Source organism: Prionailurus viverrinus, chromosome B1, assembly GCF_022837055.1.
Source record: "Prionailurus viverrinus isolate Anna chromosome B1, UM_Priviv_1.0, whole genome shotgun sequence".
NCBI lineage: Eukaryota > Metazoa > Chordata > Mammalia > Carnivora > Felidae > Prionailurus > Prionailurus viverrinus.
The window spans coordinates 134699874-134726336 of NC_062564.1; the positions used below are offsets into that span (position 1 = coordinate 134699874).

Genomic DNA, 26463 nt, shown 5'->3' on the forward strand with positions numbered 1-26463 from the left:
ATATCACCCTGTGCTCATCACACCAAGTGTACCCCTTAAATTTCATCACCTATTTAACTTATTTTCCCACCCTCCTCCTGTCTGGTAGCTATCAGTTTTTTCTCCCTAATCAAGAGTCTGTTACTTGATTTGTCTCTCTTTTTTTCTTCCCTTAGCACATTTGTTTTGTTTCTTAAATTCCACATATGAGTAAAATGGTATGGCATTTGTCTTTCTTTGACTGATTTATTTTGCTTAGCATTATACTCTCTAGCTCCATCCATGTTGTTGCAAATGTCAAATTTTCATTCTTTTTATTGCTTAATAACATCCCATTGCTATATACACCACTTCTTCTTTATCCATTCATCAATCAATGGATACTTGGGCTACTTCCATATCTTGGCTATTATAAATAATGTTGCTATAAACATAAGGGTGCATGTATTCCCTCTGAATTTACCGTTTTTGTATTCTTTGGGTAAATACACAATAGTTCAATTGCTGGATCATAGGCTACTTCTATCTCCAACTTATTGAAGAACCTGTATACTGTTTTCCACAGTGGCTGCACCAGTTTGCATTCCCACCAACAGTGCACGGGTGTTCCTTTTTTCTCCACACCCTCACCAACAACTGTGTTTCTTGGGTTGTTGATTTTAGTAATTCTAACAGGTGTGAAGTGATACCTCATTGTAGTTTTGATTTGCATTTCCCTGATGGTGAGTGATGATGAACATATTTTCATGTGTCTGTTAGTCATCTGTAGGTCTTCCCTGAAGAAATATCTACTCATGTCTTCTGCCCATTTTTTAATTGAGTTATTTGTTTTTTGGGTGTGAGGTGTATAAGTTCTTTATATATTTTGGATACTAACACTTTATCATATATGTCATTTGCAAAAAATTCTCCCATTCCATAGGATGCCATTTAGTATTACTGATGGCTTCCTTTGCTGTGCAGACGCTTTTTATTTTGATGTAGTACCAATGGTTTATTTTTGCTTTTGTTCCCTTTGCCTTAGTAGACATATCCAGAAAAATGTTGCTACGACTGATGTCAAAAAGGTTACTGCCTGCACTCTCCTCTAGAATTTTAATGGTTTCCTGTCTCACATTTAGGTCTTTAATCCATTTTGACCTTACTTTTGTGTATGGTGTAAGAAAATGGACTAGTTTCTTGCTTTTGCATTTGCTGCCCCGTTTTCCCAACATCATTTTTTAAACAGGGTCTTTTTCCTGTTAGGTATTATTTCTTGCTTTGTTGAAGATTAATGAACCATATAGTTGTGGGTTTATTCATAGGTTTCTACTCTGTTCCATTGATCTATGTGTCTACTTTGGTGTCAGTGCCATACTGTTTTTTTACTACAACTTTATAATATAACTTGAAGTCTGGGATTGTCATGCCTCAGCTTTGTTTTTCTTTTTTAAGTCGCTCCTTATCAGGGAAATACAAATCAAAACCACACTCAGGTATCACCTCACGCCAGTCAGAGTGGCCAAAATGAACAAATCCGGAGACTATAGATGCTGGAGAGGATGTGGAGAAACGGGAACCCTCTTGCACTGTTGGTGGGAATGCAAATTGGTGCAGCCGCTCTGGAAAGCAGTGTGGAGGTTCCTCAGAAAATTAAAAATAGACCTACCCTATGACCCAGCAATAGCACTGCTAGGAATTTATCCAAGGGATACAGGAGCGCTGATGCATAGGGCCACGTGTACCCCAATGTTCATAGCAGCACTCTCAACAATAGCCAAATTATGGAAAGAGCCTAAATGTCCATCAACTGATGAATGGATAAAGAAATTGTGGTTTATATACACAATGGAATATTACGTGGCAATGAGAAAAAATGAAATATGGCCTTTCGTAGCAACGTGGATGGAACTGGAGAGTGTGATGCTAAGTGAAATAAGCCATACAGAGAAAGACAGATACCATATGGTTTCACTCTTATGTGGATCCTGAGAAACTTCACAGGAACCCATGGGGGAGGGGAAGGAAAAAAAAAAAAAAGAGGTTAGAATGGGAGAGAGCCAAAGCATAAGAGACTTAAAAACTGAGAACAAACTGAGGGTTGATGGGGGGTGGGAGGGAGGAGAGGGTGGGTGATGGGTATTGAGGAGGGCACCTTTTGGGATGAGCACTGGGTGTTGTATGGAAACCAATTTGTCAATAAATTTCATAAAAAAAAAATAATAAAATAAAATAAAATAAAAAAAATAAGAACTCTAAAAAAAAAAATAAATAAAAAAAAAAAATAAATAAAAACCCAGTAACATTTAAAAAAAAAAAAAAAAAAAAAAAAAAGATTGCTTTCATTATTCAGGGGTCTTCCATGGTTCCACACAAGTTGTTCCAGTTCTGTAAAAAACACTGCTGGAACTTTGACAGGAATTCCATTAAGTGTGTGGACTGCTTTGGGTATTGTAGACATTTTAACAATATTCTTCCAATCTATGAACATGGAATGTCTTTCCATTTCCTTGTGTCATTTCATTGTGTCATTTCCTTGTGTTTCTTTCATCAGTATTTAATAGTTTTCAGAGTACAGGTCTTTTACCTCTTTGGTTAGGTACATTCCTAGATATCTTATTATTTTTTATGCAATTGTAAATGGCATTGCTTTCTTAATTTCTCTTTCTGCTGCTTTATTATTGGTGTATAGAAATGTGAGAAATTTCTGTACATTGCTTTTGTTTCCTTCAACTTTGTTGAATTCATTTATCAGATCAAGCAGTTTTTTTGGTGGAGTCTTTCAGATTTTCTATATATAGTATCATGTCATCTACAAATAGTGAAAAAGCTTCTTCCTTACCCATTTGGATTCCTTTTCTTTTTGTTGTCTCATTGCTGTGGCGAGGACTTCCAGGACTGCTGAATAAAAATGGTGAGCATAAACATCCTTGTCTTGTTCCTGACCTTAGCGGAAAAGCTTTCAGTTTTTCCCCATTAAGGATGATGTTAGCTGTGGGTTTTTCATATTTGGTCTTTATTATGTGGAGGTATAGGTCCTTCTAAACCTAATTTGCTGAGTTATCATGAATGGATATTATACTTTATCAAATGCTTTTTCTACATCTACTGAAATGATCATGTCTCTTGTCCTTTTTCTTATTGATGTGATGTATCACACTGATTGATTTGTGAATATTGAACCACCCTTGCATCCCAGGAATAAATCCCACATGATTGTGGTTAATGATTTTTTAAAATCTATTGTTGGATTTGGCTTGCTAGTATTTTACTGAAGATTTTTGCATCTCTGTTCATCAGAGTATTGGCTTGTAGTCCTCTTCCTCCACCCTGCCCCTGCCCCATGGTGTCTTTATCTGGTTTTGGTATCAGGGTATTGCTGGCCTTATAGAATAATTTGGAAGTTTTCCTTACCCTTCTATTTTTGGAATAGTTTGAAAATAGATATGAACTATTCTGTAAATGTTTGGTAGAATTCACCTGAGATGCAGTTTGGTTCTGGACTTTTGTTTGGGAGTTTTTGATTATTTCTTTCCTTCCACTGGTTTTAGTCCCCCAGCCCCCTGCCGGCACCTTTAGGTGCAAGGTTGTTATTTGAGATTTTTCTTGCTTCTTGAGGTAGACCTGTATTGCTATAAACTTCCCTCTTAGAACTGCTTTTGCTGCATCCCACAGGTGTTGGACCATTGTGTTTTCATTTTCATTTGTTACCATGTGCTTTTTTAAATTTCTTCTTTTAATTCCTAGTTCACTCATTCATTGTTGAGTAGCATGTTATTTAACCTCCATGTATTTGTGAGCTTCACATATTTTTCTTGTGGTTGACTTCTAGTTTTATAGCATTGTGGTCATAAAATATGCATGGCATGATTTCTATCTTGAATTTGTTGAGGCTGGCTTTGTGGGCTAATACATGATCTATCCTGGAGACTGTTCCATATGCACATGAAAAGAACATTGTATTCTGCTTTTTTTTAGGATGAAATGTTCTGAATATATCTGTTAAACCGATCTGATCCAGTGTGTCATGCAAAGCCATTGTTTCCTTCTTGATGTTCTGTTTAGATGGTCTGTCCACTGATTTAAGTAGGGTGTTAAAGTCACCTACTATTATTGTATTATTATCAGTTCCTTTATGTTTGTTATTAACTGTTCCATGTATTTGTGTGCTCCTATATTGGATTAATATTTACAATTATGATATCTTTTTGTTGGATTGTCCCCTTTATTATTATACATAGTGTCCTTCTTTGCCTCTTGTTATAGTCTTTGTTTTAAAGTATATTTTGTCCAATATATGTATTAGTACTCCAGCCTTATTTTGACATCCATGTGCATGATAGGTATTTCTTCATCCCCTCATTTCAATCTGCCGCTGTATTTATGTCTAAAATGAGTCTCTTATAGGCAGCATACAGATGGGTCTTGTTTTTTTTTTAATCCATTCTGTCACTCTATGTCTTTTGATTGTAACATTTACTCTGGCTACATTCAACGTAATTATTGATAGATATGTATTTAATGCCATCTTATTACTTGTTTGCGATTGTTTCCAAAGATTTTCTCTGATCCTTTATTGTCTTTCTCTCATGTTTAGTAGATTTTCTTTAGTGATATATTTGAATTTCTTTCTCTTTATTCTTTGCAGATTAGGGAGTTTTGATACATGGTTACCATTAGGTTTGTATATAACCTCTTTTGCACACAGCAGTCTATATTAAGTTGATGGTTGTTTAAGTTGCAATCCATTCCTTACTCCTCTCCTTCCAACATTTTTAGGTATATGTTCTTATATTTTACATCCTTTTATTTTGTGAGTTTCTTGACTGATTTTTCACTGAAATATTCATTTTTACTGCTTTTATGTTTCACACTTTATCCTGTCACTTCTGGTCTCTTGATTTAAAGAGTCCCCTTTACTACTTCTTCCAGGGCTGGCTTAGTGGTCATGAACTCCTTTAGTTTCTGTTTGTCTAGGAAACTCTGTAGCTCTATTTCTATTCCGAATGATAATCATATTGGATAGAGTATTCTTGGCTGCAGAGTTTTACTATTAAGCACTTTAATTTTGTTTTAAATATTTATTTATTTTTGAGACAGAGACAGAGCATGAATGGGGGAGGGTCAGAGAGAGAGGGAGACCCAGAATCCAAAGCAGACTCCAGGCTCTGAGCTGTCAGCACAGAGCCCAATGCAGGGCTCAAACTCACAAACCGTGAGATCATGACCTGAACCGAAGTCAGAGGCTCAACCGACGGAGCCACCCAGAACTTTAAATATATTATGCAACTCCCTTCTCGTTCATAAAGTTTCTGCTGAAAAATCTCCTGCTGGCCTTCTGGGGTTTCCCTTTTAAGTTACTGTTTTCTTTTGTCTTGCTGCTTTTAGAATTTTTTATTACCATACTTTGACAATTTAATTACAATATGTCTTGGTGTGGGCCTGCTTTTGTTGATTTTGATGGGAATTCTCTGTGCCTTCTGGATCTGAACATCTGCTTCCTTCCCCAGATTAAAGAAGTTACAGCTATTATTTCTTCAAATAAATTTTCTGCCCTACTTTCTGTCTTTTCTTCTTCTGGGACTCCTATAATCAGAATGGTATTACAGTTGATGGAATCACTGAGTTCCTTAAGTCTATTCTTGTTTTGTATAATTCTTTTTCCTCTCTTTTGTTCAGTTCCATTACTTTCCATTACTCTCTTCTAGGTCTCTAATTCATTCCTCTACTCTTCCAGCCTGCTGTTCATTCCATCAAGCATGTTTCTCATCTCATTTATTGAGCCCTTTATCTATACTGTGTTATTCCTTATCTCTGTGTCAAGAAAGAGTGCCTTCCACTCTTTTCTCAATTCCAGTGAGTATCCTTATGATCCATTATTTTAAATTCTCTATCATGCATGTTACTTTCATGTTTTGCTTAGGTCTCTGGCCATTGCCTTGTCCTGTTCTTTAATTTGGGATATATTTTCTGTCTTCTCATTTTGTGTAAGTCTGTGCCTGTTTCTCTATGTTAGGAAAAGTCAGGTATGTCTCCTGTTCTTGAGGATAATGGCCTTATAAAGAAGAGGTCCTGGAGAGCCCTGCCATGTAATGTCTCATGTTTCCCAAGGCCTGGCTCTTCTGGGAATATTTCCAATGTAGGCAGCATGTACTCTCATGTTTTGTCCTGGGCACTTTGTCCTTCAGGCCAGTTGTCTGCAGAGGCTTTCTTTGAATGCTGTGGGCATGTTTGGTCTCTGGTCTGAATGTGGTACATTGTAACCAGATGTGCTCTTGTCTGTTTGTGAAATAAAACCTGTTGCCACCATGGCAGGAACTGAGGCTCTGCAAAACTCTCGTGTGGGGAAATGTGGTATTGGCTGGGGTTTGGGCCAGTGTTCTGGGAGAACGGGCCCACTGTGCTGGGACTAAGGCCAATGTGACTGGGAGCGGTGGTTCCAATGGAGCATAGGGTGGGGGTTGGCTCGGTGTGAACAAGTTAGATAGTGAATGTAGGCCCTGAGCTCTTCCTGCAGCTGGCCTTGTGCTTATGCCTAGTGCCAGGGGCACAAAATGGTGCCAGTCAGTTCCTTTTTTCTCAGAGGGGTCTCTCCCTAAATGCAGTCTCTCTGGGACACACTCCAAAATGAGTAAATAACCTCCCCATTGTGTGCCTCAGGTGCTCTTCAGATCATTGTTTTCCATGCTATATATTTGTAGGCTGTTTGCCTACCTTCTCTCCAAGAGCAGCCCCAATATTGCTCAAGCTCTCTCAGAGCCAAGCCAGTGACGTTTAAAAGTCCAGGCTTTATACCCCACTGGTTGCAAGAACTCATGAAATTCAGGCTCTTTCCCTTTCCAAGCCAATTGCTATGAGGATTTGTTTTCCCTGTGTGCTCCCCTCTGTGCTGGACTGTTTCTCACTCTTCTCTGCAACTATGGCTCCCTCCCCAGTGCAGCAGCCAATCTGTCTCCCAAATAATGTCTCCACACTTCCTACTTTCTTTGATGTGGCTTTTTCTCTACCTTTAGTTGTGGAGTTTGTTCTGCCAGTCTTCAGGGCAATTTCTGGGATATTTAGGATGATTTGATAGTTATCTAGTTGTATCCATGAGATGAGGTGAGCCTACAGTCCTCCTATTCTGCCCACCATCTTCTAATCTCCTTTTATCAATTTAATATGTTTTTTAAAAACTTAAATTTCTGATTGTTCATTGCTACTATGTAAAGATACAATTCATTTTTGTATATTAATCTTGTGTCCTGTAACTTACTAAAGTCCCTTATTAGTTCTAATGCATTTCTTTTTTGGTAGATCTATCAGATTTTCTATGTAGATAACCAAGTTGTTTTCAAATAAATATAGTTTTACCTTTTTCTAATCCAGATACCTTCCATTTCTTTTCTTGCTTTATTGCATTGGTTAGAACATTGAGCACAATGTTCAGTATAAGTAATGATAGCAGACACCCTTGACTTATTCATAATCTCGGGGGGGGGGGGAATTCATTGTTTCACCATTAAGTATGATGTTAGTGATAGGTTTTTTGTAGATTCCCTTATCAAGTTGAAGTAGTTCTTTTCTATTTCCAGTTGGCAGAGAGGTTTTTTTGTTTTGTTTTGTTTTTAATCAGGAATGGATGTTAGATTTTATTAAATTTTTTTCCTGCATCTACTGAGATGAATATGTGGTTTTACTTCTATAGTTTATACATATGGTGAATTACACTGATTGATTTGTGAATGGTTAGCCAGTCTTGTATTTTTGGGATCTACTTGGTCATGATATATTAACATTTTTATATATTATTGGACTCAATTTGTTAAAATTTTGTTAAAAAGTTTTGCTTCTACATTCATGAGATATATTAGTCTACAGTTTTATTTCCTCTAATGGCTTTATCTGATTCTGATATTAATGTTGACCTCACAGAATTAGTTGGAAAGTATTTGATCTTCTTCAATTTTCTTCAAGTGTTTGATATAAAATTATTATTATTTCTTTTATAACTTCTTAGAATTCTCTAGTGGAGCAATGTGGACCTGGGGTTTTCTTTGTGGAACATTTAAAAATATACATCCATTTGGGGCGCCTGGGTGGCGCAGTCGGTTAAGCGTCCGACTTCAGCCAGGTCACGATCTTGCGATCCGTGAGTTCGAGCCCTGCGTCAGGCTCTGGGCTGATGGCTCAGAGCCTGGAGCCTGTTTCCGATTCTGTGTCTCCCTCTCTCTCTGCCCTTCCCCCATTCATGCTCTGTCTCTCTCTGTCCCAAAAAAAAATAAACGTTGAAAAAAAAAATTAAAAAAAAATATATATACATCCATTCATCTTCATAGATATAGGGCAATCCAGGTTATCTACTTTTCTTGAATGGGCTTTGGTAGTTTTTGTCTTTTAAGGTGTCCATTTTGTTTTTTTAATTAAATACAGAAAATATATTTTATTCATCTCTGTCTCTCCAATACCAAACACAATAGTTTGATGAGTGAATTTTGTTAAATGAAAGTATGGAAAAATTGACTTCTATGCTCAAAAGTAATCTTCGTAAAAATTCATCTGTGTTGATTTTTGTGAGTACACAAAGGCCATCCTCATTATAAACAATTCAATACAAAACAATTTAATTAGGAAGTAAAAATCCAAAGTTCCCCAATTTTTTGTTTTTCAATGTCTAAAGGTAATATATATTTAGAAGAACTTTTTTTACTTTAAAAAACAGGATCACATTATGGAGCCAAGTTTTGAACCTGTTCCCTTCTTCCCCTTTAAACATATATCTAGCTCTCATTTAGTACACATCCAGATTCTCTCTCTTTCTTAAAGGATACATAGTAATCTCTCATTTGGCAGTACCATAATATAATCATACTCCTACTGATGGACATTTAGATTATTTTTAATTTTGTGATATAACATACAGTGATATAATGATATCTTTGCATTTTGCATTCTTGTGCGAGTATTTTAAAGTTAATGTTGTATGAAAGCAATATGTATACACAAATTAATAAATCAAATATCTTTAGAAGGCTGATTAGTAGTCATTTGCTTCATTTCCATTGCCCTTCCTATACCCTCCAAAGAATTGTTAAACCTCTCTGAAAATGATTAATAGTTCTTTTTCCCTGAAAGACATCTTAATGGAGGCTTCTTTTCTCCTGCTGTTTAAATTAGACATGTTCTAGGATTTTTGAACAGCTATCAGCCCAGGATTTACCTTCACTTCTCGGCTGTGCATATATCATGCACCTTCAACCCAGTGTCTTCCATTTTTGTTTATTTGTTTGTTCCTTTGTTTTGTAATAGCTTCTTTAAAAAATGGTGTATAGAAGGTACATTTTTTGAGACACTGTATGTTTGCAAATGTCTTTATTTGATACTTACATTTGATTGATGATTTGGCTTGGAAAGAATGCTTCCTCAGTAATTTGAAGACATCACTCCATTGTGATATGACATTCAATGTTGCTATGGATCTATCCAATACCATTGTGATTTTTTTCTTTTCAAATTGTTATTTAATTTCTAGTTAGTTAGCATACAGTGCATTATTGGTTTGAGTAATCACTTACACACAACACCCAGTGCTCATTAAAAGTACCCTCCTTAATACCCACTACCCATCCAGCCCTTCTCCCACTCATCTCCCTCCATCAACCCTCAGTTTGTTCTCCAACATAACTGTCTCTTATGGTTTGTTTCCCTCTCTCTTTTTTCCTCCCTTCCCATATGTTCTTCTGTTTTGTTTCTTAAATTCCACCCATTAATGAAATCATTGGTGTTTGTCTTTCTCTGACTTACTTACCTCAGTGTAATACACACCAGCTCCATCCACTTCTTACAAATGGCTAGATTTCATTCTTTCTGATGACTGAGTAATATTTCATTGTACATATATACATCTTCTTTATCTATAAGGTGTGCACTTCAATTCCAGCACTGAATTTCAATTTCCATTTCAATTTTTTCAATACCTTTGGTCATAACTTTCCCTTATTATTCTTTTAAAATGTGTAGAATCTGAAGTGATGCCACTTTTGTCATCTAATATTATTTCTCTAAACATCCTGTTGATATGCTCATAGGAAAGTTATCAATTTTAAAACTTTACTGTCATGTATACATGAATTAATTTTATGGCTTTAAATAGGTACTGCTCACAATGACTTATTTTAAAATAGTTATATTATTTCTGTTCTGCCAATATTCTTACAAGTCATTTAAACTGGGCCTTATTTCATTATCTCTAAAAATGATTAGGCGAAATGGGTTAAGATCTTTCCAGCTCAAAGAGTTTGATTCCATAAATTAAAAAACATATGTATGTGTGGTTCTAAGTTTATATGTTTCTGGTATGTTATTTTTCATTTTTAGTAGCAAGAAAATTTCCCTGAAAGTATTTATTCATGAAAGCAATTCCACAGAACAACAAAAAATAACAAACCTAATATTTCACTTAATTTTGATAATAAAATAATAGGCAATTCTTTCATAAGACTTTTTAAAAAAGGTATTCCAAAACTCTAATTTTTAAACACTTTTCAATAAGAACAGAGAAGTTTATTTGATATTTGTCCCAGATATCTGTTGTAATGTATTTTCACTCATGCATATAATAAGCAAGTGTTTACATGAAATAGAGCCAAAGGAGTCTATATGCCCTGCTCTCTGCAACCTTATTCAGATTTGTTTCCCAAAAAGAATATGAAATATAACATAGTCTTCTTAATTTTCTAAGGATACTTGCTGGTAACTCTTTGAATGTTTTTATTTAGACAGTGAATGTTTGTTTTTTAGCACTTTATCAAAATGCTTTATTTTATTATCTTTGTAACTAATTTACTAATTTCACTAATTATTACTTAATAAATAGGGAACCAGAAATGACTACATATAAAGGGATTTATATCTTTGATTCATAAAGGAAGATTGTCTCTTTTCCTCTGATTAGTCATGAAGCAGCAACTTTAGCAACAACCAATCATCCACCCTAATACTTTGAAATCCCTTAGATTCAAAACATCTGGTTTCTTCAAAGAGCAACAGTTCCATAACTAAGAATAAAAAATCACAGTCTTGAGGAACTAATAAAATTGTAAACTAAATTTTCCAAGGCAGCAATAATTTCAGTTCTAAAGATTATCTAGAATGCACATGAGAATGGAATTGTTTTTTCATTATCTAGGACCACTGAGTCTTGCATGAGTTCATCCATGATGTAAAAGCTAAAATCTTAAATGTATATCTATTTTCTGGCATTAGCTATGCCTCCCAATCAATTTATAAAGTGGACTGAGAAGCACACAAGTAGAAAGTCATAGTATGGAAGGACCCTTAATGAAATTCTTCCAGAACTTTCATTTCACTGGCCACATTTAATTTCCTAATTAAAAAATAGCAAAAAAAGTATAAAATCTAGCTGTCTACTATTTATAAGTGATACCTAAATTGCAATACAGACAGTCTGAAAATAAAGAAGGAAAAAAGATATACTAGGTAAATGGTGAGGAAAAGGAAGATGTAGCAATATTAAGAGCAGACCAGATAGAATTTCAGTCAATAAGTAGTAAAAAGGGGAAAAAAAGCCTTATTTTACATTGATAAAATATTCAGTCCATTTAAATTAGTCATTAGCCATTATATGTACCATACAAAATAACATGGAAACACATGTTGGCAGTAGTAAGAAGATAGGCATAGACATTACTATAATGGGAGATTTTAACTATCTCTATGAATTTGACAGATTAAGTATAAAAAGTAATTATGGGAGGGGCGCCTGGGTAGCTCAGTCGGTTAAGTGTTCGACTTCAGCTCAGGTCTCACGGTTTGTGGGTTCAAGCCCCACGCTGGGCTCTGTGCTGACAGCTCGGAGCCTGGAGCCTGCTTCAGATTCTGTGTGTGTGTGTCTCTCTCTCTCCCCATCCCCTGCTCATACTCTGTCTCTCTGTCTCTCAAAAATAAATAAATGTAAAAAAAAAAATTTTTTTTAAGTAATTATGGGAGCGCCTGGGTGTCTGAGTCAGTTAAGTGGCCGACTCTAGACTTTGGCTCAGGTCATGATCTCACGGTTTGTGAGTCTGAGCCCTGTGTCAGGCTCTGCGCTGACAGCATGGAGTCTGCTTAAGATTCTGTCTCCTTCTCTCTCTGCCCCTCCTGGGCTTGCGTGGGCGCACACTCTGTCTCTCTCAAAATAAATAAAAATAAACTCAAACAGAAAAAAGTTAACTATGGTTACAGAAAAAATTTAAAAGCATGAATATTAACCAACTTAATTTGTATCCTAGAAATAGAAAATATATATTCTTTTCAAATTCCCACAGAATATTTTTACAAAATAGACCATATGCAAGGCCACAAAAAAAAAATCTCAAAAAATTTTAAGAAATAGTCAACATAGATTGCACATTTTAATAATAAAGTTTTACATTTTTCCTTCTCTGAAGAGAAACTCATTTACATATGATGTCTTTCAATAAGGTCATGCTTAGATATCATTATTCTTGAATAACAGCCACAAACATTTTGTTTTAAAAAAGTCTAAAAGACTTAAATTGCTAAGAGGCTCAAAAAGATAAAGAAACAACATTTTCTTGATTTGTGTTCAATAATTCCCCAGCAGAAATGTTTATTTCCAGCCTTGTATTCATAAGAATGCAAACTTGCACTTACATACTGAAAATGACATAGGAGCAATATACAAGTTCAAGAAGAAAAAATGCCAAAAGAGCCAAAACTAAGGTTTACGTAATAGACACAGAAAGATAAAACCGAGAAAATACATTTTAGAAAAACAAACTTCTTAAAGACCATTGTATTTTACTTGCTTCCACCCTCCACCATTCTTAGTTTTATATTCATAAGGGTGTCTAATAGAAAACCAAGACCAACACCATTCATTCACAAAATAAGCAAACTAATAATTATTTTATTTCAATTTGTTATAACAGGTGATGAACTTGTGCCAAAAAGACATTGTGCTATCAAAACGAGGAATGAAAAACTACAGAGATTTCAGACAAACTAAATCATAAATTTCTAGGCATAAATTTCTAAGCATAATTTCTAAGCATAATCATAAACTAAGCATAAATTTCCTCCAAATAAGTACAAATTTCCCAGTTGGCAAATATAATAGTTGGCAATTCCCAGACTGCCAAAGAAGCCAAATGCAATTTCTATTACTGATGTTACCCTGTGAATTGAACTGAAGGCCCTATGGTAACCAGCCCCCACTGAACAGTGTTTAAAATATAACTGCCTCACAATTAATTTTATAACACATCCAGTAAGTCTCTTCTCTGTAATGTGCCAATATGTTATGCAATAATTGTATCTTAATTACAAGTACTTTATATTCAGATATTAAAACCTTTATTAACATTTCAAAATTTGAAAGAAGAAAACTCCTTAAGCATTCACAGTGTGGAAGATGCTTTATATTGCATGAATCATGGACAGGGCAGTGATCCTGCCATTACTATAATAAAAAAAGGTATTATCTCTCCTTCTTTTGAACATCTGTAGTGCTTATCATCCCAATTACTCGTTTGGCACAGTTTTGAAGTAGTAAACTCTTCACATGCATCTGTCTGATCTGAATGAATCCTTAAGGGCAATAGTCTCATCCTCTGTTTATTGGGATCTTCCACGCAAGTAAGAGGATCTACCTCACAAGCAAGAACTGTTTCTTAAATATTAAATTGACTTTTGTTAATTAACTAAGGAATGTCACCAACATACCCTTCCTTCAACAGCATCTATGGAGCATGGTTACCGCTCTATATTCCAGAGTGTCTATACTTCCAAATTTTCCCCAAAATTAAAATGAAGGAAACAAAACAACAAAGTCTACCTAACATAGCTAGATTTTAGGTAAGTGGCATTAGAGAAAATGAATAAATTTTCTTTAGATTAATCCTAATTCTAATCAAAGATCTTCAAACATCTAGGTTCTAGCAGAATTAGGTGGGCCGTAACACTATTTTAAATCCCTGTCCCAGGGTTAGAAAATAATAGCAACAATAACAAAGCTTTACCATCTGTGTCCAAAATTCTTCCTTTCTTCTCTAGACCTTCCTGCACTCAATCAGCGGTTACCCCTACACCTTCCAAAAGGTTCCCATGGCTCATGTCTTTAGCAATTCCACTGTATAATGGCTCAAATTTTAACACACGTTTTAGAATATCCTTAAGGACTTGTTAAACACAAATTGCTGGGCTCTACCCCTAGAGTTTCTTATTCAGTAGGTCTAGTGTGGGTCTGCATTATTTGCATTTCTAACCAGCTTCAGGTGATGCCGATGCTCCTTAACCAGAGACCATACTTTGAGAACTACTATACACTCAAATCTGCCCCCATTTCTCTAATGTTTCCTGTGCCTGATTATATCATGCAAATCAATTTTAAAGTTTAATTCTTCTTTTAGATGAAGCTTGGTATCTTTACTATTCTAAATAGGAGTTGGCCATGTGGAGTGAATGGATGGCAAACACCATTTTCAAAGTCTTCACGTGGAGATTTTCAGTATAGTATTAAATGTGTTTGGACAAAGAGTGACTCCCTAACTTTTCTAGCTCCAAAATGCTACACAGTCATTTGGACCAGGTGACTGTCTCTACAGGGAAGCAACAAACTAGTTAGTTATTCGGTCCACATTAACCCAATTTACAGTTACAGGGATGCACATATTATCCCCTTTGCCAGGAACCTTTCCCCCTCCTTCTCATATGGTTAACTTGTTTTCTTTCAGATCTTAGCTCAGAGATGACTTATTCAGGGAACCTTCCTTTTCTTCCCCATGACCAGGTCAAACCTATTATGGGTTATCATAGAGTCACTGAATCCCCTCCTTTGTAGCCGTTGTCATGGTTCCATTTTTCACGTTTATATAAGTATTTTACTACTAGTTATTTTCTACACTGGATTACAAGCTCCAGACAGGGAATGTTTTTGGTTTTGATCACCATTATATTTTCAGCACCTAGCACAGTATCAGGGACATAGAAGATGTTCTCAGATATTGAAGCTCAGATATCTGAGCTTTTTTTAGCCCAAAGAAAGATAAGGGGAAGTATTCCTTCTATACTTTGCCCTTTTCAGCTACCTGATTAAAAAAAAAAAAAAAACAAACAGAAAAACAAACAAACAAAAACCCCAGAAAAACAAAAAAAAACTTACCTTTTCTGAATAATTCTTGGAGACTTTCAGCACTTTGATTTAATACAGCCCATATTTCTTCCTCCTGCAGAGGTCCACCCCGAACCTCCAGGGCCTCAGCTAGTGACACATGCATATTACCTAAGAAACAAAGGAAACAGAAGGGGTACATATCATCAACTTGCACTGCATTTATAGTGGTGAAAGTTCTACATCAGTGATGAGAGACTGAGGTTCCTATCTACCTAATTTCTCAATATGGCCTTTAATCTAAACATAATCCTACAGCTTAAACTCATGGAGGATAAAAGAATTGCTTAAACTCATGGAGGATAAAAGAATTAGAGGGAAAAAAATCTCAAAATAACTACTTGCCCTAGCCCAACAGGATCAGCTTCAGAGCCTGAACTGGAAAATAGGTGGTGACTATTTCATGGCAGAAGAGAGAGACTTGAAGGTACCAGGAGGCACCAAAGTGTGGATGATTAAATCAGAGCAGAACTGAAGGCCTTTCAGATTATACTTCCAGGCTTCATCCTATCCATCCCAGGTTAAAAAGAGTAGAGAAGAGCTCCTACAGCCATGGTGCATGAAGCTGAAATAAGATGGAACACATTTCTTCTACTCACTAATTGATTTCTACATCTTCAATATATACAGTATAACTATAAAATTTTTCACTGATGGACTTAACTACTTCCAGACCCAACTTTGCTGCCAACTTACCATTTGCGCCGGAAAGACCATTTCACCTCTAACCTCAGTTTTCTATCCGTGACATGGGAGTAATAATAATAGTAACAACATTGCCATTTTGGGGTGGCTATGGCAGGGAAAAGGGTTATTCCTGTAAACATGCTTTGTAATCTAACTCTGTAGAGGCTGAATTAATAAAAAATCAGGAGGTTGACTCTGTGGTGACATTTTTGTAGGGACAATCTTTTTCAATGGCATTAAGTGGGTGATAATATTAATAAATTTTAAGGTTTTCTACGGTGTTCAATAATTCTATTTTCGTTATGAAGGCAGAGGGTGGGGGGAGTCGATATCATCTATATAAAGTGTCCTACATTGACATTCCTTGAAAAGAAAATTATTCCTTACAATGATCACTAAGATTTCTATCCAAACTAACCAATTTGAGCATAATGTGTATCTACTGGTAGGTAGAAGCAGATGGGTTTAGCAAAGAAGCTAGAGGGAGTGAAAAATGTTAAATGCTAATTTTCTGTAATTATAACCATTAAATTTTAAAATTAACCAACAAAAAACAGCTGTTTTAGAGAAAAGTTGATTTTGTTTACTCAACTAACAAGAATAGCTAATATTTTCTTTTATACATTTATGATACTTTAACCCAGACTGAAAAAAAAGCAACTCCAGCTACAAATGAGGTCAGCCTTGTCCTGTTACTTTTCTTTTCAAATATTTACTATAGCATTTTATGCTTAGAGTCTACCTTGAGGGGTGTGTACTTAAGTGCAACAATGTGGTAGTTAAAAGGGAAGACAGAAGATTGTTTAGAAAAAGCCAGTCATTTTTATTTAGCTTGTATAGAAGTGATTATTTATTCAAACACCTCTTCCCCCAAAAAAACTCTCAATTTCATATTCACTTTATTAAATGGCAGCATATTTATTTTTTAAAAAATAATGAGCTTCATTCCTTTCTAAGAGATAAGAGTTATTATCTTCTACGTAAAATACTGTATCGAATTGGAAGTTTCAACAGATGCGTCAAGATACTATTAGGAATCAGATACCCAACAGGATTTGTGAGTAAGTCTACCCTGCAGCAAATTTCCAAAGTAATATGTCTGAGAACTGGTTAGATAGCTCTAAAGCCTACACATAAGGTATAAAGAGTACAGAGAACATTACATATGAGGAATTTCTTTGAAGATAGTTGTACTGATTTTCATGTCTCCCTCAAAGTAGAAGGGATGCAGGAAGGTGCCTTTGTTTAACATCTAGCCAGCAAAAGAGGCCTCAATGGAAGCCCCAGGAGCGCTTCCCCGGTGTTAGGGAGTTCACCAAAAGGAGGACACCATAGACTGGTGCCTGATACTTCAGGAATCTAAACAGCTTGGAGCTAACAAAATTCTACCCAGATGAAAATGTTATGAAATTTAGGTTGTGGCAATGGTTGCACAATTCTGTACCTATACTAAAAACTTTTTAAATTTTAAAAGGGTAAATTTTATGGTATGTCAATTATATCTCAGTAAAGCTGTCTAAAAAAAGTAATCCTACTTAGGGTACCTCCTGTGGTTCCCAGAGTACCATCAGGAGGGGAAAGGTGGGAGAGGGGTAGGAGGGATGAACAGGAAGGATGAGGGGGTAGGAAGACAGGAGAAGGAGAAGGAAGCAGAAGAAGAATTAGGTACTGGCTAGTAGAAGGGATCATATTTTGAAGTGTCACAGAAAGTACAGCTCCAGTGAAGGTCTCTGAAGAACACACTAAAGTACATATAAGAGAAACAGCCTTAAGCACATATCAAGTTCAAAATGAGTTACAGGTCAGGCAAAAAAAATTATTTGCCTCTCTATCTTTCTTCCTTCCCCCAGTTCAAATCCTAATTGGGTCAGATAAAGCAACTTGCAAGTCGGTGAGGAGATAAGTAACAAAAGGAGAAGCTAAGCACATTGCCTCCCGCCTATAGCTAATCGTAGCTATGGGAAGGAATAGCTTTGAATGAAGACTCAAGTGTTGATTAATATACTGACTAGGCATTTTTAATGATGGAATTGACCTTGTATTTTCAACTTGAGTGACTGTAGTTCTTAAGTGACTGTAAGGAGAGAATTATGGACTTGAATTTCTACATAGAGGCAAGAGAAGAACTTCCCTCATGAAAGGAAGGAAGGAAGGAAGGAGACAAAATAAGTTGCTTATGATTACACCTTATGCATTCCATTGTAAAGCAAATGATCTGTATCATATACAAAGTTCTAAAACTTAAGATACAGGTTTATACTTAGTTTTAAAGAAATTGGTTTTTAAAACATAATTATTTTCTTCAATAATGGCCAAACTATGGAGAGAGCCCTAAAGTCCATTGACTAATGAAATGAAAAAGAAGATGTGGTGTTTATATATATATATATATATATATATATATATATATATATATATATATATATAATATGGAATAGTACTCAGCCATCAAAAAGAATGAAATCTTGCCATTTGCAATGATGTGGATGGAGCTAGTATGTATTAGGCTAAGCAAAATAAGTCAATCAGAGAAAGACAAATACCATATAATTTCACTCATATGTGGAACTTAAGAAACAAAACAAATGAACATATGGGAAAGGCGGGGCTAGAAGAGAGAGAAACAAACCACAAGAGACTCTTAATGATAGAGAACAAACTACAGGTTGATGGAGGAAGGTGGTGGGAGATGGGCTAGATGGGTGATGGGCACTAAGGAAGGCATATGCTGTGATGAGCACTGGGTATTGTATGTAAGTGATGAATCACTGAATTCTACTCCTGGAACCAATATTGTACTGTATGTTAACTAACTAGAATTTAAATTTAAAAAAAAGAAAGAAAATCACCATAATAAATATATAATTACTTCCTATAAGAAAATGAAAAAGTAAAAGTAACTTCTGAACACAACAGAATTTTTCAGTGCTTGATTTGTGTTATAAAGATTACTGATTATACTTCTGTTGTTTGACTCAATCAGGCTGAATTATATATTAGTCTCCTGTTAATTTTTATTAGAAAGTATTTGTCTATTCAGTGAAGTAGGATCTCTATGCATCTCTAGCTGGAACTCGTTAGAACTTCAAAACATAGAAGGAACACTATTTTTGAAAGCAATATTATATAGCTAACAAAATAGATTTGATATTTTTAATTTACAGCTTGCTAGAAAAAAAGCTTAAGACTTTTTAAAACTGCCTTGCCCCTCAAATCATCCAATCTCAAAACTTAATGTATTGCTAAAACAGCTTTCTAAAAATCAAACAACACTATAATTTAAAATTATCTACCATCACCATGTTTGACAATTGCCATCATTATCCTTATCAGTTTTCTCTATTTTTATTCACCTTTACTATGGCTTTCCATATCACTATTTCTGAAAGAAGACAAGGGAGGGGAACCTGGGTGGCTCAGTCGGTTAAGCAACTGACTTCTGCTCAGGTCATGATCTCACAGTTTGCGGGTTTGAGCCCCGCATCAGGCTCTGTGCTGATAGCTTGGAGCCTGGAGCCTGCTTCGGATTCTGTGTCTCCCTCTCTTTCTGCCTCTCCCCCACTTGTGCTCTGTCTCTGTCTCTCTCTCAAAAATAAAATTAAAAATATAAAAAAAATTTTTGAAAGAAGACAAGGGAATGAAAGAAATGCAGAAGTAGAAGAAGAATGCAAATAAAAATAAATAAAAAGTGGAAAAGTGGAGGGAAAAAAGCTTGAAGTCAACCAATAGATGACGGAAACAATTTGTCACGAAAATTCTTAAAAGTGTATTAACTTCAGTTGTTTCCTTTAGACACAGTACTAGACAACTTGGGGTATAGATGTATGACTGGCATTATTTTACCATCAAAGAGGTTCTGTTTTACAATTAACATAACTGTATTATTTACTTGTTTCCTTGAATGTGGTAGGCTACATGATAATGAAGGTTAAGGGAAGATTTTCAAATAAGAAAAATTAATTATATTACATAACCAGAATCTTTGTGTTTTTGGTTAACACAAATATTAGGTCATGACCTTAAAACTGTGCCCAGTCAGAAAAGCCACAGAAGGATTCTAACAGATGTCATTTTAATCCTGAGGGATTTGTGGCACTCAAAAATAGGAAGCATAGAAAAGTGTTTCCAAAAAGATTGAAATAGTAAACAGATTAACTGAATCCAATCAAGTCATGTAACAATCCGTCTGGGGTTAGACTAATGAATTAGGTTTGTTTAAATTGATTCTAAGGAAATAGGGCTACAAGATTACCCTATTTTAAGAACAAAACAACTATAAAATAGAGCTCTGTGTGTGCCACTACAGAGCTCTTTGTGTGGGCAAAGATCTACTCACCATCCTAGCTAAGGACTTCGTTGGCCTTTAAGACACAATAATAAGAGGCACCTGTGTGGCTTAGTCAGTTAAGCATCTAACTCTTGTTTTCGGCTCAGGTCATGATCTCACAGTTCATGGGATCGAGCCCTGTGACGAGCTCTGTGCTGACAGTGCAGAGCCTGCTTGGGATTCTCTCTGTCTCTCCCTCTCTCTGCCCTTCCCCTGATCACTCAAGCTCTCCCTCAAAATAAATACATAAAGAAAAGAAAAGAAAAGAAAAGAAAAGAAAAGAAAAGAAAAGAAAAGAAAAGAAAAGAAAAGAAAAGAAATCATAATGAGTTGAGAAGGCAACCTCCAAAATTGTAAGTATCTTTTGATCCAAAAGATTCACAATGAAGTTTATAAAAAGTTTAAGAGATGCAAGCCCATATAATAGTATTTTTTTTAAATTAAAGAATCTGTACATATTTGGTATTTTAGGTGTTTCTAATATTTAGGAGAAATAGGTCAGTTAGAATAATAGATCTGGTCTTTGATATCAATTTAAATAATGTAATTGAGAAAATGAGTTCAGACTTGTATTTTAAAATGTATCAAATACCACTGGAACATATAAAAGAAATTAATCTTAGCATACTTGTAAGTTTTCATTCATCAGATTTATTTAAATAATCAGGAAGATGATTTTTTTGTCAGACAACTGAAATACTTAAAATTTTTTATTTAATATTTATTTAATATTTAAAAATATGAACGAAGCTTAAAATTTTTACAAAAGTTTAATTAACAAAGTTTTAAAATTATATACCCAATTAAATAACTCCTTGAAAGTGACTTAAATTTTTCTACAATAAAGTAATTAAATTGACCTTAGAAGCTTAAGAACTAGGTTTTAGAATTTTTAATTTAATAAAAATTTAAAAATAATTTTAATAATCTTTTTTGCATACAATAATACCCCAGAGGCCATTTTTTCAAAGTTAGGAAAAAAAATCAATTAACTCAGAAAATCATCCTGGGTTACATAAAGTTTTCTTAAATACAATATCAAATGTTTGATCCTTAGAAGAAAAAAAATGATAAATTAGAATCTATCAAAATTGAAACCTCTGCTTCTTGAAAAGAACAGCTAAAAGAATGGGGGGAAAAAGCCACAAATTAAAGGGAAATATTTGCAGATCACATAGCTGATAAAAGATTTTTATTCAGAATATATAAAGCATTGTCAAAAGTCAATAATGGGAAACAATCCCACTTAAAAAAAATAGGCAAGATATCTGAATACACACTTTGTCAAAGAAAATATCCGGATGGCAAATAAGCATATGAAAAGATACTCAACATCATTAGTCATTAGGAAAATGAAAATTAGAACAATGAGACATTGTTACATAGTTAACAGAATGGCTAAAATGAAAAAGACTGTCCATACTAAGTATTGACAAAGATGACAAGGAACTAGAACAATGGCTAGTGAGAATGTAAAATGGTACCCTTTGGAAAAATATTTGGTGAAAGTTTCTTAAAAAATTAAATTTAAGTCAACCATATGGTCTAGTCATTCTACTCCAAGGTATTTACCCAATAGAAATTAAACCACATATGTATATGAAGTCTTATGTGCAAATCTTCATTGCAGCTTTATTTGTAAAAGCCAAAACCTGGAAACAAGCAAATGTCTATCAACAAGTAAATGGATAAACAAATTTAGTGTATTTCCACAATGGATTATTAATCAGCAATAAAGAGGAATGCACACAACATGAATCTCGAAATAATCATGTTGCACAAAGGAAGCTAGACAAAAAAAGTATATAATTTATGATTACACATGTAAAAAATTATAGAAAATGCAAACTAATTTATAGTTAGAGAAAATAGTTCAGTTGCCTGAGGATGGCATTGCTCTTTGGAGAAGCACGTGGTAGTGATTATTAAGGGACATGAGAAAATGTCTGGAGATGATGGATATGTTCATTACCTTTACTGTGATGATGAGTTTTACAGATGCATCTGTATTTCATAACTTACCAAATTGTGTCCTTTATATGTATAGTTTTTTATACATATGTCAATTATGCCTCAACAATGCTGTTTACAAGAGAAAAAACAAACTAAACGTGACAAAAGTGAGACAGCACTGCCTTTCTTTGTCCCATGAAGCTGTCTGAATGTTTTTTTATTGTCAGAAAAAAACAAGCCCCAACTTCAGGTAACACATGCTTTGATAAAACAAAAAACAAAAGAGATGTGTTTTCTAAAAGGAAACTTCTCCTATTTAAAAAGAAAAAAAAAGCTGTAAGGCTAACAAAACCAAATTCTATGGCTAAAGTCTAAGATCTTCCCTCCTCAAACAGCCAAAGCGTATCTAAGATGCCACTTAGATGTTATTGAAATTAGAATTTGTGAACTGATAACACAATTGTTTTAAAAATCCATTGCTCAAGATAGCAATCCGTTGTTTATCTCTTAACTTCTAATTTCCTAAGCATTTAAATCCAAAATGATAATTACAATAGTTAGAGGACATGTTAAATCATGTGAAAGTATTTATCTATTAATCTAGAATGGTCAACACCAAGACCAATATATACGAAGTGGAAACAATAAAAGCACTATTATAACTCTAGAAGACTAAAAGCTAATTAAAAAAATACATTCCTATTTCTTTCTATTAGGGTGTAGGTATAGATAGACCAGGTAGTAGAGAAAAAGCATTATTGCCTAATATAGTTAGGAAAGACTGAGGAAGAATTGGGATTTTAAGGAGAAAAAGATAAAACTCAGTGAAATTTTAATTGGATGTTGCCTCAGGATAGAAAAGAGCATGTGTCTAAACATTTTTATTGAAGTTGGAGTAGTGCTTAATATTTGTCAACTTTTCCATTACATTTTTCCAGTGAGAGAAGAGAAACTAAAACAAACACAAGTCTAAATTGCCTTTCTGGGCCTCTGGTTCATGTCAACCACTTATCTAAATAGAAATCATATATGCCTGTTCCCTGCTTTCAGAGGACAGCTTCAAAAAACAAGAAGAAAAACTGTGGAATTCTTCACTCTCTATATGTCATTTAAACTTAGGAGAGAAGTAAAATGGAAGGAAAAATCCCTAATTTCAACGTTACATTTCCTCTCACCAACTGAGAGTTACCAACAGAAAGTAATGTAGTGGTAGCATTTCAGTTTTGAGCAGTGCCTTTCTATATCACCCCTCCTCCCCACCTACTGACTCTTGATAAGATCATTGCTTTAGAGTATTTGCTAGTCTTCTTCAAGAAATGTCAACTTAAAGCGTATCAGAGTGGTCAGTCATTAAAGAAAACCAGTATGTATGAAGCATAAAAGACCAAGAAAAAAATAATATTTGTCCTTTATATTGTAATAAACAAATTACTTTGGTAGGCAGAACTTTGAGATTGCCCTCAATATTCCTTTCATGTTATGACTGCCTATGTAGGGGACACACAGCAAAGACCAAAGGGTGGCCTTAGGAATGGACAGTGTACTCCACCCAACAACCAGAGAGAAAATGGTCCTACAATCACAAGGAAGTGAATTCTAACAATAACCAATGAGTTTCACATAGGACTCTGAGCCTCGAATGATACTGTAGTCTCAGCTGACACCTTGATTTCAGTCTGGTGATATCTTGAAAAGGGGAACCAGCTAATCTGTACCTAGACTCCTGACCAAAGAAATGTAAAATCATAAATTTGTGTTGCTTTAAGATGCAAAATTTTAAGCTGGTAATCTGTTACACAGCAACAGGAAACTAACACAGATTGTGGTACCTGGATGTGGGTTGCTGCATTAACAATAAAAATATAAGAGTGGCTTTGGAATTAGATATTGGGCAGAAACTACAAGAATTTTCAGAAGTGTGATAGGGAAAGCCTAACTTACATTGATTAGATTTTTAATAAACATCTGGATCTTAATCTGGATGCTGCTGGTGAGGACTCAGAAGGAAATGAGGGGCATGTTATAGGCACACCTCACAGATACTACAGGTTCAGTTCCAGACCACCATGGATAAAGCGAATATTACAATAAAGTAAGTCAAATGAAATTTTTGGTTTCCCAGTGCAGATCAAAGTTATGTTTACACTGTAGTCTATTAAGTGTACAATAGCATTATATCTAAAAAAAAAAAAAAAAAACCTTAACTTAAAATTTTTATTGCTTAAAAAAATGCTAACTACCATCTGAACTTTCAGTGAGTTGTAATCTTTTTGCTGGTAGAGAGTCTTGTCTTGATAATAACGGCTGCTGGCTGATCAAGGGGGTGGTTGCTAAAGGTTGGGGTGACTGTGGCAGTTTCTCAAAATAAGACAACAGTGAAATTTGCCACATGGATGGACTCTTTTTTTCACAAATAATTTCTCTGTGCATGGATTGCTGTTTGATAGCACTGTAGAACTTTAAAAACTGGAGTCAATCCTCTCAAACCCTGTTGCTGCTTTATCAACTACATTTATGTAATATTCTAAATCCTTTGTTATCATTTTGACAATCTTCACAGCATCTTCACCAGTAGATTCTATCTCAAGGAACCACTTTCTTTGCTTATCCATAAGAAGCAACTCCCCATCTGTTAAAGTTTTATCATGAGATTGCAACCATTCAGTCACACCCAGGCTCCACTTACAATTCTAGTTCTCTTGCTATTCCCACTACAATTGCAGTTACTTCCTCCACTTGTACTCCTCAAAGTCATCCATTAGGGTTGGAATCAACTTCTCCCAAACTACTATTAATGTTGATGTTTTGACCTTTTCCCATGAATCATGTATGTTTTTAATGCTATCTAGAAAGGTGAATACTTTTCAGAAGGTTTTCAACGTATTTTCCCAGATCCATCAGAGGAATCACTATCTATGGCAGCTATAAGCTTTACAAAATGTATTTCTTAAATAATAAGACTTGAAAGTCATAATCACTCCTTGGCTAATGGGCTGCAGAATGGATGTTGTGTCAGCAGTCATGAAAACAACATTAATCTTGTACATCTCCATCAGAGCTCTTGGGTGACCAGGTGCACTGTCAATGAGCAGTGATATTTTGAAAGGAATCTTTTTTCCTGAGCAAGTAGGTCTCAACAGAGGGCTTAAACACTCAGTAAACCATATTGTAAATACATTTGCTATCATCCAGGTTTTGTTGTTTCATTGAAAGTACAAGCAGATTCGATTTCTAATTTTTAAGGGTCCTAGGATTTTCAGAATGGTCAGTGAGCATTGGCTTCAACTTAAAGTCACCAGCTGCCTTAGGCCCCTAATAAGAGAGTCAGCCTGTTCTTTGAAGCTTTGAAGTCAGGCATTGACTATTCCTCTCTAGCTATGAAAATCCTAGATGGCATCTTCTTCCAATAGAAGTCTGTTTTGTCTACATTGAAAATCCGTTCAGTGAAACCACCTTTAGTAATCTTAGCTAGATCTTCTAGATAACTTGTTGCAGCTTCTACATTAGCACTTTCTGCTTCACTTTGCACTTTAAGTTATAGGGATGGCTTCCTTTCTTAAACCTCATGAACCTCTACTAGCTTCCAACTTTCTTCTTCAGACTCCTCACCACTCTTAGCCTTCAGAGAATTGAAGAGAATTGGGGCTGTGCTGTGGATTAGGCTTTGGCTTAAGGGAATGTTGTGTGACTGGTTTGATCTTCTATCTAGGCGACTAAAACTTTCTCCATATCAGAAATGAGGCTGTTTCACTTTCTTATCATTCCTGTGTTCGATAGAGCAGCACTTTTGATTTCCTTCAAGAACTTTTCCTTTGCATTTACAACCTGGTTAAGTGTCTGGCACAAGAGACTTAGCTTTTGGCCTATCTTGGCTTTTGACATTCCTTCCTCACTCAGCTTAATCACTTTTAGCTTTTGATTTAAAGCAAGAGACATGGGACTCTTCCTTTCACTTGGACACTTAAAGGCCACTGTAGGGTTATGAATTAGCCTAATTTCAATATTGTTGTATCTCAGGGAATAGAGAGAGAGCCCTGAGGAGAGGGAGAGAGATGGGGTAACAGCCAGTTGGTAAAGCAGCCAGAGTACATGCAACATTTTTCGATCCACCATCTTACACTGGCACATTTGTGGCACCCCAAAGCAATTACAATAGTAACATCAAAGATTATCAATCGCAGATCACCATAACAAAATAACTTAAGATGTGATATACTACAAGAATTACTAAAATGTGACACAAAGACACAAAGTGAGCAAATATTGTTTGAAAAATGGCACCAAAACACTGGCTTGAGGCAAGGTTGCCACAAACCTTCAATTTGTAGAAAATGCAGTATCTGCAAAGTGCAATAAAGTGAAGTAC

The 26463-nt window shown here is 35.2% G+C and overlaps 1 protein-coding gene across 6 annotated transcripts in view; it reads right to left on the minus strand.

Moving 5' to 3' along the window:
• The window catches only part of PTPN13 (protein tyrosine phosphatase non-receptor type 13), a 233990-nt gene that overhangs the window by 162350 nt on the left and 45177 nt on the right, over positions 1-26463 (minus strand). For all 6 annotated transcript variants that reach the window (XM_047856949.1, XM_047856951.1, XM_047856948.1 and 3 more), the window contains exon 2: positions 15122-15241. In XM_047856949.1, coding sequence (XP_047712905.1) covers positions 15122-15236 — 115 coding nt within the window. In that variant the 5' untranslated portion in view covers positions 15237-15241. The remainder of the gene's footprint in view (positions 1-15121; positions 15242-26463) is intronic.